The sequence below is a fragment of the Alosa pseudoharengus genome, unplaced genomic scaffold (genome assembly GCF_046254945.1).
Source record: "Alosa pseudoharengus isolate Yale_2024_CS ecotype anadromous, Long Island Sound unplaced genomic scaffold, YU_APseudo_1.1 YU_APseudo_1.1_scf_15, whole genome shotgun sequence".
Lineage (NCBI taxonomy): Eukaryota > Metazoa > Chordata > Actinopteri > Clupeiformes > Clupeidae > Alosa > Alosa pseudoharengus.
In genome coordinates, this window is record NW_027468620.1 from 23,649,712 (window position 1) to 23,664,246 (window position 14,535).

At 44.8% G+C, this 14,535-nt stretch overlaps 1 protein-coding gene across 1 annotated transcript in view; it reads left to right on the top strand.

Annotated features, from left to right (window-relative positions):
* The first annotated feature begins 3,044 nt into the window (after nt 1-3,044).
* Nucleotides 3,045-14,535, top strand: part of ehbp1 (EH domain binding protein 1) — a 156,379-nt gene continuing 144,888 nt past the window's right edge. The window contains 2 exon segments of the mRNA XM_076285956.1: nt 3,045-3,434; nt 4,548-5,010. Of these exon segments, the coding sequence (XP_076142071.1) occupies nt 4,907-5,010 (104 nt within the window). The 5' untranslated portion in view covers nt 3,045-3,434; nt 4,548-4,906.

Genomic DNA, 14,535 nt, shown 5'->3' on the forward strand with positions numbered 1-14,535 from the left:
TAATCACTAACCAGGCTGGCGGAGGAGGGTCCTTGATGAAATGTTTTGGAGATAAGTCGAAAGTTATCTGTGCCCCAAAAAAGGCAAAAGTTTGTGAACCAAAGGGGAATTAATTGAAGTCAATCATCCCACATCAAAGCCATGCAGGGTGAAACTGCTAATTTAACCTGGGAGGGTGAGGGGCTGAGGAGAAAGTGCCGTTTTCATTTTTAATGAGTTCCTGCAATCAGTCTTTTGTTTATTTCATGTAGAGCTTTGATTAGTTTGTCACAAAGGTAGCTGTTGCCACATTAGGAAAATTGCCAGACTTCTAAAGGCTTTTCCCCTCTCATCTCGTCTCCTCTGGGATTTTACTAGAAACCCCACAGAATTTATTTGGTGTTTATTGACTCTGGAGAGGCAAGGCTTCTCAGTCAGTGTTCTGATCTGTAGGCTGCAAAATGTCAGTCACAATATTGAGCTGTATGGAGCCATTCTGTGAATAGGAGCAGTCTTTTTCAAGTTTGCCTCTTCACAACAGGCCTCTGTGAATTTTGCCTTAAGCATGCATTCAGGAATAGGTATAGACTGACTGTTTGATTAGTTGTGTAGAATTCATATTATGCACTGTCCGATGAAAGACTAAGACATGAAGACTGACGTTCATTTTAAATTATTGACCACTTGTAAAAAAAAAGCATAAAAAGCCCAATGAAAAAAAAAATCACAAATCATATAGTTTTAATACCTCAAACTAGTTACTAGAACAATACATTGTTCCTCATATAGGATTTGCTCTTATTTTGAAAGCTCTTCAAAATAATGTTATTCGAAGTTTATTTACGGGAAATTCTACATTTAATCTGTTGGCTTTGAATCAAGGAGTAAAAACCTATGAAGATTCGTATAAATCAAGACATGCCAGACCGCTGTTTCCTGAGTGCATCAGCTGAGGCATACTGGCCAATGAACTTGGGTCTATCAGGGCTCCTTATGAGTCAGTGTGGCATCACTTACTGGAAAGATGCTTATCTCACTGCCGGGCCTCATTCTCAAATGTCCACAGGGAGACTAACAGGAAACGCCATGATGTTAGTAGGGCACATATAATACAATCTGCAGGAGATGGCATATCCAAAATCAAATGGAGCTACTTGCTTTCTGTATTTGATACTGAAGTGATATTATTCTGTGATGCGTTGTGGATCAAAATTTGTATATGGATAGACTTCAAGCATCACCGGATTTGTATGGAGAATGTTAAATTATTTTGGCATTTGCAGTGCTACTTAACCAATTTCTCTATCTGAGCAGAAAAGGGACCATTTGGCAAGAGAGGTGACCACTTGGCCATTGCCACATACTTTTTTGGCCGTCACAAGGCAACTGCCAAGGAATATATCCGACACCTAGGCCTCAAGGGTTTGGTACTTGTTAACAGGTCGTCCTAATGGCCACTGTAGCTTGTACACAGAGCCTCTGGCTCAAGGGCTGCTCTCAGATGGTAGAGCTGCTATTGGGTTGCTCTATAGCGAGGCTTAGAAACCACTCAGTCCTTCTTTATCCCACTTGTTCACTCCTTTGCCTGCATGACGAAAGACATGCTTGACACACACACACACACACACACACACACACACACACACACACACACACACACACACACACACACCCAGGCACATTAGACATACCGGACCCCCATCCAGCCAACACTGAATCAAATCAAATCTCTCTCTCTTTCTCTCTCTCTCTCTCTCTCTCTCACACACACACACACACACACACACACACACACACACACACACACACACACACACACACACACACACACACACACTCACTACCCTTGTTGCCCCCTTGCTCCCCTGTTGGTGCCATGTAGGTGCAGCTTTCACACCCAAGTCTGTGTTTTTCACAGGATCGTTTGTCACATCAAAGCATTCCTTTACACACGCAAGGCTCCTTCTAATCTACACACTGCAATCGAAAACCATGAACGAAGAGTTGAAGTCACATATCCTCTCTGTCACTCAATTTTGGATTGACAGCCAGATAGGCTAGAATGAAAAAAAAAATAGTGTCAACAAGTGCCACTTGAAGCATTAGTGTCAGATTTCTGCAAGATTCTAAAGTCATAAAAGGACAAAAGGACAAGTCGTGTCTGAACAGCTCAAGATGAGAAATGCAAACCACAACCGACCCGGCCTGACCAAAACTTTAAACTATGCATTCCACTGATCCCAGGAGAATACAACTCTTGCACAAATTTCACACAAACACACACACAGGAAAAATATCAACCTGAAAAGAACATTTGGAAATATTTCCATGGATACACAAAGGTGGCGAAAAGTTTGTAAAACCACCTGTGTCACATTTTTAACGTATAGCCCACTTTCACTATTGTGCGTGTTTTTAAATTTTTCCATTATATGTAATGTCAGTTATGAGTGCTTGGATTTTCCTTCAGGGTTAATCTATCTATCTATCTATCTATCTATCTAAATGGCAGTCCTCTTTATCAAAAAGGTGAGGCTTACTATTTCACAGGGTTTCTTGAAGAGGGGCATTGGATGGCAACTGTAAATAAAATAAAAATTAAACTAAATTCAGCTGTTTAAATTTAGCATGCCCTCACTGTCACATAGGCCTATTCTATTCTACGAGGATTTTGTCTGGGTTCAACCATTAACAGTATATGGTCAGTAATATCTGTAATAGATGTCGCATAGCTTTAACTGATAGAATATGTCAACATATTTGATTGACATCTAGAGAGGCCACAGGTAAGCCTCAATTATATAAACAATTTGATGTCAATGGAGAGCGTCGACCAATAATAAGAGAAATGGAAGGACCACACGTCACAGGGATTCCTGGATGCAGCTGAGCCTGCTAGCATGTAAAGGCGGGACATGGAAACCTGATGGACGTTTAAAGTGGCCAATAATATGCTTCAATAGGTTGAGAAGCAATATGAATGTGTAAACATTTGCGAGAGAACATCCAATGATATCTCTATTGGGGCGTTTCTTTTTAGCATTTCGCGAATGTTTGAGTGAATGTAAAGGGGGGAAATGATGGAGGGTTGAGTGCTGAGTTTGTCAGGACGAGGTTACTGGAATTTCACGGTTTGGGGCTGGACGAACGTTAACGTTACTCGTACTCCGTTTTTTTTCTTGGTTGCCGATCTCGCCAATTTCTTACTCATATGTTACTGTTAACTTGGAAGAGGCCTAGGACGTTTTCGTTGCCAAGGATTCATTTATGTTACTTTTATGTTATGATAGTGAGCTAGGTTTTGCTTGCTGAATGGCCCATAGTGCAGAAGTAGCTGGTAATTGGCAAGCTAGCTAGCTAGCTGGCTACATGCAGCCGGGTAGCTCGCTAGCTAGCTTGCTACTTATCGCACCATTCAAAGGAGGATTAAGCTAGCTTGCTAAATATTTAAAGAGGTGAGTGGCAAGCGTCTCTTCTCCTTTTCAGTCTTGTATTCGTACATTCGTAACCAACGTTAGCAGAAACATCTGCATAGCAATTAGCATGATGCTTGGTGAGGTTCAGTACAATTCCAACCCAGATGTTTTAACGTTACACACTGTTCACAGGGGTCAATGTAGCAGCTACCACAGTTTTAAACAACGTAACTGTTACACGTTGACCATAACAAGCCAGTTAACGTTAAGTGTTTCAAGTTGCTACCTTGCTAGCAAAAGCCAACCACTTTAATAAATGATTACGACCAAAGGTAACAATACAGAATGAAAATGCATTGCTCTTTAGCTTTGGAACGTCACTATTGCCATGAAACTGGTTGATGTGTGCAGTAGGGACATCATACGGATTATAAAGGACCAAAATTCTGTCAAGTTGAATATGAAGTTTACTCTCAACCTAAGCTGTGAGTCATTTTGGTCCACTTAGCGCTACATTCAGGGAAACTTATGTATTTATGTGAGGCACAGACGCCGCTTGGGGATGCAGCTATGATGCTCAATGAAAGAATGCACTTATGTGACATGAGTGTTAAAATGTCACCATCGCCAATATACATCTATGTAATATTGAACACGACAAACACTGTCTGTTTAGTAAGTTTGTATTAACCGGGATGAAGACAATTTCTCCTCACGGTTGTTTTCCTTCTCAATGGGTTCTAAACCCTGGTGTGCGGTGTGGTTTTTTTTCAGGAATTTTGCGTGGAATGTTGAGCTAAGTACCCCACGAGAACAAACAGGGGTGTCTTTTCCAAAACAATATGATCTATTTGAAATGAGTGGTTCTGCGCGGGTGCATTTGGCTACGTCCAAGCGCAATGTAGGCTATTCAAATGGACCCATATTTCTGGTAGCATGCGAGACGGTTTCTGTTTCATAATTAAAGAGATAGCCAAAATATACCTTCAGCCTGTTGTGCCGTGATATGCCGCAGGTAGCAACCGAATGATTGTCGGGTGTGTTCTAGTAGTACCGCTTTTGTACGCGCGCCCTTCCTTTACTCTTCTCAGTTTGATTTTTATCTTCGTTAAGATACGCACGGTGGCTAACTGTCTCTTTCTCTCCCTCTAGGTGTGTGAGTGTTGTGGATTATGACGGATTGATGTTGGACACTAAAATCTGGATTTTACTGGGCGGCCAAAAGCATGTACTTTGTCAAGTCGGACCACTGGAAAGGAAATTCCTTGTCACCGTGTCATGCCACTTCGCCAGCACCATCGCTACTGTTTTAATGGCTTGACACTTGTGTTGTGATTGTACTTTTTGTAACAATTTGCTATGAATATTTTTCGTTAGATTGTCGGCAATGAATGTACACAAGTGGATTTCAGTCTGATACCTCTTAAACACTTCACCAAGGGGAAACCTGGGCCAAAGCTAAAGAAGGACGGGACATAAAAGAAACACGACTCTCCGTTCATAAAGAAAACATGGCCTCAGTTTGGAAAAGGCTGCAACGTGTGGGGAAACACGCGTCCAAATTCCAATTCGTGGCTTCCTACCAGGAACTCATGGTGGAATGCACAAAGAAATGGTGAGTTGTCACCCCTACACGCGAACCTACGGTCGATGTCGACTGACTGTCCGATTCTTTCTTTCCCCTTTCTGCACGCCAGGCGATGTAGGCTATGTTGTTAATTAGGACTTGGGCGCTAGCGCCTGCTCTGGAATGCTGAGTTGGCCTCTGTGATTTATATACGGTCCCGCTGGAGTGCGGGCATATCCGCAGATTGGGAGGGGCCGATGTGTTTGACTCCTCTGTTGCAATGCATGCTTTCTTTCTCTGCCTGTCTCCGGTTAGCTTACTTTGGAGCTGCTGCGCTGTCTCACAGAAAATCGCCTAGTCACAGCAAACGGTATCTTAAGTGACGGAATAAACATAATTACGTTAATTAGTGGATAGCAGGTTTCACCTGATTTTGTCATGGCAGAAATAGTAGGTTGTAGGGCACAGCAGAAAGTATTTGTCACAGGCCACACTAGTACAATTCTTTTAGTGTTGCCAGTGGTTGTTTGGCTGCAGTTGATACTTTCTCCCAGTTGTCCAGTTATCTAACGGTTGACCCCAGTCTTAAAATTTCAGTCTCCGACCACTTTATAGCCATCATGTATCAGTGTGAAGGCATGCCTGTGACTTCCATGGGCTTCTTGATGACTGCCTTGTTCTTGGCTTGGTGGTCCTTGCAGTAGTAAATCTTGAGCTTGAGGCTGAGTTGCGGTGTGTCCTGTACTATTATGGGACATGACCTGTAGGCATAGGATTAGGTGGGGTCCTCTCCCTCAGGGTAAGGTACACACCTCCAGATGCTCAGTTAGAGTTAGATAAGAATGTATCAGAGGAACACCAATGAAATAGTATTTATTGTTGAACAAAACAGTAGTCTATTTATTATCTATGTGGGCCACTGTCAAGGAATGAGTCTTCACACAACTGACACGATGTTGAAAGGTTGTTGTTTATAGAGATACTTCTGCCTGAGGTGTGTGTGTGTGTGTGTGAGAGAGAGAGTGAGTGAGTGAGAGAGAGTGTCTGTTACTGTTATCTGTGACTGTTAGCGTGACTGGTTGCACTTTGGATTTGTCCAGTTCTGTTGTAGTGGAAAAGTTTCCATCTGGTCTAAGTGGAAACAGTCCCTTGAGCTCAAATGTGTCTCATGCTCAAAACCCTGGCTTGAGTTTTTTTTTTAGAGAGCACGGATGAATCCCCAAAGCCATGTATTATGGCACTGGAGGAAATGAGGACCAGGAGGAGAGGATGACAACCCTTGAGAAGTAGTGAAGAGGATGAGGGGAGTTGAAGGGGTTAGTTTGGTAGGGCTGGGGAGTGGAGAGGTGGATGGAGGGGTAGTGGCATGCAGCTCACATGAGCCTGGCGTGCCTGATGTATGATCAGTAGCCCAGCAGGATCATGGGATTTCAGCATGCTGCTGATATGTGGCAGTAGTGATTATCCAGTCAGGCCTCAGGCTTAGAGGAGGAGGAAGGGGTGGGTCCTGCAGCTTTTATAGCTTCAGCTCCTGCTGCATCTCTCTCTCTCTCTCTCTCTCTCTCTCTCTCTCTCTCTCTCATGCCTGTCTGGGCCATCAGTGTCACAATGGCGCAAACAAATCGATTATGAGCACTCACTTCGGCTTGGCTGTCCAGCGGAGGGCCCTTTGTGGGGGACTTGGTCATTGTCCCACCAGGAGAGCCACATCTTGAGGCAGTGTTCCCAGGACTGTGTTGCCAGGATGCAGGCTGTGACATGCAGATTCCTTCTCGCAGTGAGTGGACCAGAGGAGCCGGGCCTATGTGATAAGCGTGCTCTCTGCAGCCGAGAGGTCAGAGGCTACACGTCCTGGAATGAAGGGAGTTGAGGAAAGGATATTCTCAGAATTGCTTGTCCTCCTTCGAATACTCTGAACTGCAGTGCCGGAAGGCTATGAAAGTTATGTGTGTGTTTGTGTATGTGGGTGCTTGTGAGATGGGCTTTGCCATGCAGTTATTTCCCTAAAGCATCTTCTGGTTTAAGGGGATACAGTGTGTGCAGCTGCCAGCTTAGTGACCTTTAAGGCTATGACCCATTTGAGGTGCTGAGGATGCACAAATACTCCCCCTCTCCTCCTCCTCTTTGCATGCGTGTGTCTCACTCATGAAAAGTTAATCTCCACAGTATGAGCGTGCATGAGGAAAGCTGCACCCCTTGACACTTCAATGCTGATTGTTCAGGCATTTGGCTGCTGCTGCTGCAGCTTTAAGGGCTCTCTCTCTCTCTCTCTCTCTCTCTCTCACTCCATGGATTCTTCCCTCTCAGTCAGCCCCCAAAGCATTTTGGGATTGGTGCAGCATGGTCACAGAATTTATGATAATGGTCACAAAATGGGGAGGGAGGCTAGTGGTCCTGTGGAGAATGTAAGCTTATGGGCTACACACCATAGACTGTAAAAAATAAAAAACGCCATTTCCTTAGGCGGACATACCACAGAACAGAATTGGTGTCGTCTTTTCTTGAAAATATGTTGGCTCAAGTCGAGACACACTTGAAGGAAACCAAGGCGCTTCATTTCCAATTTTTTTCCCTATCATTTCTCTTTCCCCCCAAACCTGTGGTTCATTTGGCTTTTCTGAGGGGCTGGAGAGGGAAGAGTCAGAAAGATGAGTGAAATATTTCAACATCCTATCTGTTGGCTGGGTTGACCGGCTCCAGGAAACTATTTCCAGACGGATTCATACGGCTTTCTCTTTCCCCTCAGGAAAGGTGTTGAAATACACCACCAGGTCCTGCCCATTACAGGTGTGCTTTTACATATGAAACACACACATGCAGAGTTACACACACTATGCATAACGAGTGTAGTATGTTAACGCACCCTGAGACTCCATGAAGTGTCTATCCCCCCAGAAGTATCCAGCTATCTGTTTTATACACATTATGCACCTTATACACATTATGTGTTGACATCATTGCTTTTTTCCACGTACGGTAACTAGCAACCTGCTCAATAATTCATACCCGTGGTTCCCTTGTTGCCTCACTGCCTTTTCTATCGGGCAAAAACATCAGTTTTCATGGGACCAGACGATGTCAGCTGGTGCTTCTGTCGGTGATGGCCTAATTTGCTCTTTGCACAGCTGTTGCTGACTTCAGAGAGCACCACTGGTGTCCGGTCTCGGTCCTGCTGCCAGTGGCTTGGACTCACAGGACCCTGTGCCTCCTCTGTGTGTTCTGCCAGAGATGGTCAGAAGAACGGCACCACCCTGCGTGTTTGTCTGTTAGTTTCCTATCCACAGATCGTCCCGGGCTTGTTTTCACACGGTCCTCTGCAGAATGTGATTCAGCCATGCAGTTGAGGATGGTGGCAGATCATAAAGCAGATCTGCTGTCCAGGAACAAAGCTTTGTGTAACAGTCTAGTTCACCACATCACTGGCTCTCTACAAACACACACACACACACACACACACACACACACACACACACACACACACACACAATTTGTTTTTTTGTTGATGTTATTGACGAGCTGGTCAGTGAGAACACCCATAACCATCTCTGATTGCTCTGCGCTATTGATCAGTATGTGATCAGTTGTGTCATTAGTCATACAGTGACTCCGAGGCAGATAAAATGAATAACAGAGATGAAGAGTTGGGGCATGTGATAACTACTTGTAACAATTTGTTTCTGTAGTAGAAGTTCTCTTGTCAAGATGTACTGGAAAGGTCATATTTCTCATTGGCAACAGGAAGAACTGATGATGCTATGGTAATCCCTGTTTGAAGTAATTGATGTGATTCTCTCTGCCTGTGTGTGAGAGAGAGAGAGAGAGAGAGATTTGTTTTCAGCATCATTTTTCAGCATCATTTTTCTTGTTTATCTTTTTACATGTGTGCCTGCCTGCGTTTCATTTTGTCTCTTGCTAATAGCGTTCCCCTAAGTTCCTGGAAGCATATCTATTTTAGGTCTATTCTATATACTTCATATGTATATGTGTATACTCTATATGACTGCATTACTGGAAATGACCAACTATGAATTTTCAAAGAGAGAATGCCTAGCCTTGTATTTATAGCTGTGGTAATCTCCTAACTGTAGAGCTGGCCTCAGTATGTACGTTTGAGAGGACAGGTAGTCCTCCCACCCCATCCTTTTTTTGTGCATCACATTTTATCACACACACACACACACATTCACAGACACCGAAAATGCCTGTATAAAAGGCATTTGGTCAACATTAGCTTCCCTGTCTTCCATCCTCAAATGTCACTGGGCCATGCATTTGTAACTGTACACAAGAGCAGAGCTCATTATTTGACACATGTGGTTGCCACAACTTACAGTAGACAGTTTCACTGTCCCAGAAACAAACACCTCTCACTCCCACCCCCTGTTGCTTATGTTCTCAGTTTCTCTCCTTGCCTGTCTTCTCCTTCCCCACTTCTTTTCGATTTCAAGTATATTGTCAAATGTACTTACCTACACATGTGCAAACCTGTGTGTGTGTGTGTGTGTGTGTGTGTGTGTGTGTGTGTGTGTGTGTGTGTGTGTGTGTGTGTGTGTGTGTGTGTGTGTGTGTGTGTGTGTGTGTGTGTGTGTGTGTGTGTGTGTGTGCGCATTTGGTTTGGAATGTGTCCAGAGGAGAGGGTGATGTTTGCAGGCTAGAGAGCTCTGGTGCAGTGGTTTATACTGCTGTCCTCCTTCCCCACTCTCCATCTGTACACTTTCATCTGACTTGCGCTCACTTGCCTCTGCTGTTCTCCTAGCCTGTGCCTTTATATAACGATGCAGGTGGTTGGACCTGAAAAACAAACTCCTATTGCTCAGTGATGATGGTCCCCTGGGTTATACACTTGAGGTGTTCAGAAACGCTGGCTTTGCCTTTTCATGTGGACAGGGAATCAGAAACATCTGGAAAGAATGACGTAGAAGTCCATGTTCCCTTCAGGATTGGACCTTGTTAGTCTCCTGTTTCTTGACTTTAAGGGCGTTTTCAGACCTAAAGTTCGGTTATTTGGTCCGCAACAGGCAATAAATTGGTACAATGTTGCAAACAAACTTTGGTCCGGTTCGGTTTCACACACGCATTGTTTCTATGTGGACCAAACTACATGGGAATTGAGCAGACAGCTCCCTCAGGTGTTTCTTCTGGCTATTTCGAGCTATTTCGTTGTAGGCTACACACTGGAGTGACAGTTTTGCGGGGCCGTTGGACCGTTTGTTTCAGGTTGGCTTTCTCACCAGCAGGACCGCCTGCACCAAAGTTCGTTAGATGGTGCGGACCAAGACCACCTCTTTTGGAAGTCTGGGACCGATCAATTTGGTGCACACCTGAGTGCAATTGTTGCATTCCGACCAACACAAACAAACCAAAAAAGGTCTCAAATGCACTCAAGTTCGATTAAAATGAACTAAAGGCTGTCTGTGTGAAATTGCCCTAAGGCTCACTGATTTTTACTACTAGCCTTCCAGTGGTGAATGCAACATGGAGACTGAAATACAAGCTTTACAAGCCTTTCTTTGCAGCATCTGTAGTGTATGGTCATGTGACTTGTGTGAATTGTCATGTGATTTTTGCTTCAGGTATCCCCTCTACTTGTCTAGGTGTCCTGTGCAGACAAGTGTCAGACATTGAAAATGCACTTTCAGTCTCCATGTTGCACTGTGTGGACGAAGAATGTATTTAAAAAGAAACGTTTTAAAATAAAACCGGAATAGTGTGGATGTAGCTGTGCTGACTCCTGGGCTGTGTCTTCTTTCTGACCTCATGTGTTCTGCTCTGATTGTTTTGTTGTCTCTTTTCATTCCCAAACTGCTGAAACGGCATGGGTGTGTGTCTCGTGTCTCACGCCCCAACCCCCCCCCCGCTCTGATTGCATCCTTGTCTTGTCTCAGCTCTGTCACTGTAATCTGCAGTGCTCAACGTGTCATTAGCCCCCTCCAACACCCCTCTCCGTATTTCTCATTCTCTCGCCCTCACACACTCAGGGCCTGTCCACACGGAGACGCTTTTTAGGTTAAACGCAGAGGTTTTGCTTCGTCTTGGCCGAGCGTCCAAACGAATCCTGTAAACGCACTGCCCAAAACCGCACTTTTTTTGAAACCTGGTCCCAGAGTGGAAAAATCAGAAACCGTAGCCCGTTTGAGTTCGTTTAGACAGCGAAACCGCACATCCTGCTCGCGTATCGATGATGTCATCGCCACACCTCAGCTGCCCTGGACTTGCACTTATAGTATTGCCTAACAATACTAGTTTTCATACATGACATTACCTACGATTAGCCTACCCTCCGTAAGATAAATATCACAACTGCTGCTGCGCAGCGCCGATAGCTTATCGGCTCCCACACACAGCTGCGTTCCATCAATGCATGCCAGTGGGTGTTCCCGACGGTAGCTATGCAAATGACTTGAAGTAAAACCGTAATGTGATTGGTTGGTGCCGTCCGTAGATTGGCTTGATTGGCCGGTGACGTATGTCGGTGCAGCAACAGCTGAACTCCTCAACGCGAGCGGCGGGAGAAACGCGACGCGACGGACCCACAATTCAGTTCGGCAACGGATCACGTGAGCCCATGTAAAGTGAATGGGATGCGTCTCCAGCAACGCGAAGCACGCAGCTGTGTGTGGGAGCCGTTAGACTTGGTGGACTAAACACTGTTTTTCCCCAGTGTTGTTTTATGCATTCTAGCTACTGTCAGTGACGCGAGAGAACTTAAAGGAATTATCCGGAGTAAAATGCACTTTAGATCGATTTACGGATGATTGGGGGTACATACGTTGAGTTGACATCAAAATCATGTCATTCGGATGTGTTTTGAGAAAGTTCGATTGTACCGTTTTCAGTCACACAACTCGTAGCCTGGAAGTGAGCAGGGCATTTCAATTTCGCCGCTACGAAACGCTATTTGTATACCTCTTCTACAGTTCCAAACAACATAACACTTACGTGGTAGTGAGTAGAGGGTCCCTAAAGCCAAACCGAAGTATCCCGAGGTCTTTATGTGGTCGAATAGAGAGTCCAGAATGAATTTCATCAAGCCAGTACCTTTCCGGAAATGTTGCCATCTTTGCTGTAGGAGTATTATTGCTGGGTGTGTTGTAACATGCTCTGGAAATTCACAATTTCGTCGGCGTTTAAAAAAAAAAAAAAACATAGTCCAGTATTTCTTTCGAAATTGAAATTAAGTTGTATGAAACGGACTTTTTTTTTTAAAAACGGCAAAGAAATTGTGAATTTCCAGAGCATTGTTCCAATTTCGATGGCGCCGCTGTGCAGAAGCTTCACGATAATTTCGCGTGAATCGCGTAGAAGAAAACATTGTTGAAACAGTTTGTTAAGCCAGAGAATGTCTAATAAGGGCTCTGGTTAAGCAGTCGCATGAAATAAGGAGACTAGACAATTCGGTTTTCAATTCAACTGTTAAACTAATAAAGTTCATTTTCAAGGTATGTGACTGCTATGTGATTTCAAATGCTTAGCCTACGCATTGCATTAGGTCTGAGCACCACTGGAGAAAACACTAACATGCAGTAAGCTAATGTTTAACTAAGTTAAGCTAACGTGTGCTTCTAACTTAGCCACTAAAGGCTGATAGGCTACATTGTGCACATAAATCATGACAGGGGAAAGAAAAACATTTTAATATGATAAATAAATGGTTTGGTTTGTTTTGACAAGCAGCATGTCAGGTCGAGTGCCGTGGCTGAGTTGAGAGGTGGGGCTGTCGTCATAAAGTTGCCGGCTTCGCACCTACAGGCGTCTACACGGCGAAAGTTAGCCGGCGGTTCCCACTTCGGAAGCCGGTTTCAAAAGCTATCGGTTTCAGTCTCCTAAACTGCCGGCGTCGTGTACACACAAGGCGTAACCATTAACAAAACCTCACCGGTTTCACAAAAACCGGCGTCGTGTAAACGGCACCAGAGAGAGAGAGAGAGAGAGAGAGAGTCAAGCATTACCTGTGCTACACACACACATCCATGTGTGAAAGCTTTTAGATGGCTCCTGCACCAGCTGCTTTCTCGCCTGAGAGTTAAAAAAGAGCATCACACATTATGTCCCTTTTTCAAAACAACAGCCTGCAGTAACCGTGTGTGTGCTCTTTCACGGCTCTTAATGTCACGAAGCGGCCTGTAGAAAAACTGGGCGCCTAATGTGATGAAAAGTGTCCATAGAACCCCCCACCCCCTCCACTCCTGCCAAAGCCACTGAACACACCCGCTGACAAATTCAATCCGCTCTTCATTTCTCTGTTTCTCTCTCTCTCTCTCTCTCTCTCTCTCTCTCTCTCTCTCTCTCTCTCTCTCTCTCTCTCTCTCTCTCTCTCTCTCTCTCTCTCTCTCTCTCTCTCTCTCTCTCTCTCTCTCTCTCTCTCTCTCTCTCTCTCTCTCTCTCTCTCTCTCTCTCTCTCTCTCTCTCTCTCTCTCTCTCTCTCTCTCTCTCTCTCTCTCTCTCCACACATGTGTGCTTTGAGTGATTGAGGCCTGTTGGCTGTTTTCTGATGTCCTGTCTTTATTGCCTTATGGGTGGTCAGTCAGAAAGACCCTTTTTTCCTTTCAATCAAACTCCCCCTCCCCCTGTCTCACACCTCCTTTATTCCCCCCAGCTATCCACTGCATGATCCTAATGTGGGTTTCCCATCCCGGTTGACCTTGTTCTCGTCCTCTCTTTGTTTCTGTCTGTCTATCGTGATTGATATGATGCCTGCCAAAATGATTAGGAGCTGGTGTATGTCTGCTGGTATGATTTATTTTTTGCATCGACCACCACATCAGGCAGTTACAATGTGCATGTGTGTGACCGATGGAGGCAGTGTCTCAGCTTCTCCTCAGTGCATTAGATTATGCTGCTGCTCTCAGCGGACTGCTATCATTGTTGGCAGCTAATTGAAAAAGATTTTTGTATCCACACAGGCACACACACACAGGCGCACACACACACAGGCGCGCACACACAGGCGCACACACACACACACAGGCACACACTCAAATGAAGCGTGCAACCACTTTCTCATCTGTTTCCCACCGCCTACAGCTTGACTGCTCTTCATGTGGAACAGTTGTGTGAAACAGAAGCCTGCTTCTCTGCACGCATAGGGACACCTGCATTCATTGGCTCCAGAACAAAGCGTCAGTTCTCACCGCCAGAAATACTTGGAGGAAGAGAAAATAAAAATGAAGAGCAAAGTGCAGAGACGCGGGGTGTTGGCAATGTGGCAGGGCGAAGAAAGTCCCTGAGACTGACTTATGGCCAACAGTCAGACGCCTGATAAGGCCTGGTCGGTTGATGAGCATCTGCGGCTCCAATCGGTGCAGTGTGCGCAGTTTCGCCAACACTGACGGACCTCGGCCAACTACCTGACGGCAACTGAACATGTTGAATCTGCCGAAAAATAGTTGGCAAATTGATTACTTAGCCTGCCTACTTGTTGCCAAGGAGTACAGTGTAATCATCAGATATCCCTTAAAGGAGATTCTCCTGGCAATTGACGTTTTGCCTCTGGATGACTGTATCAAATAACCATTTCACCTTTCTTTCTTCCATAACTAAGACACAGGACTGACAATGCCAGTGTCATTTGCA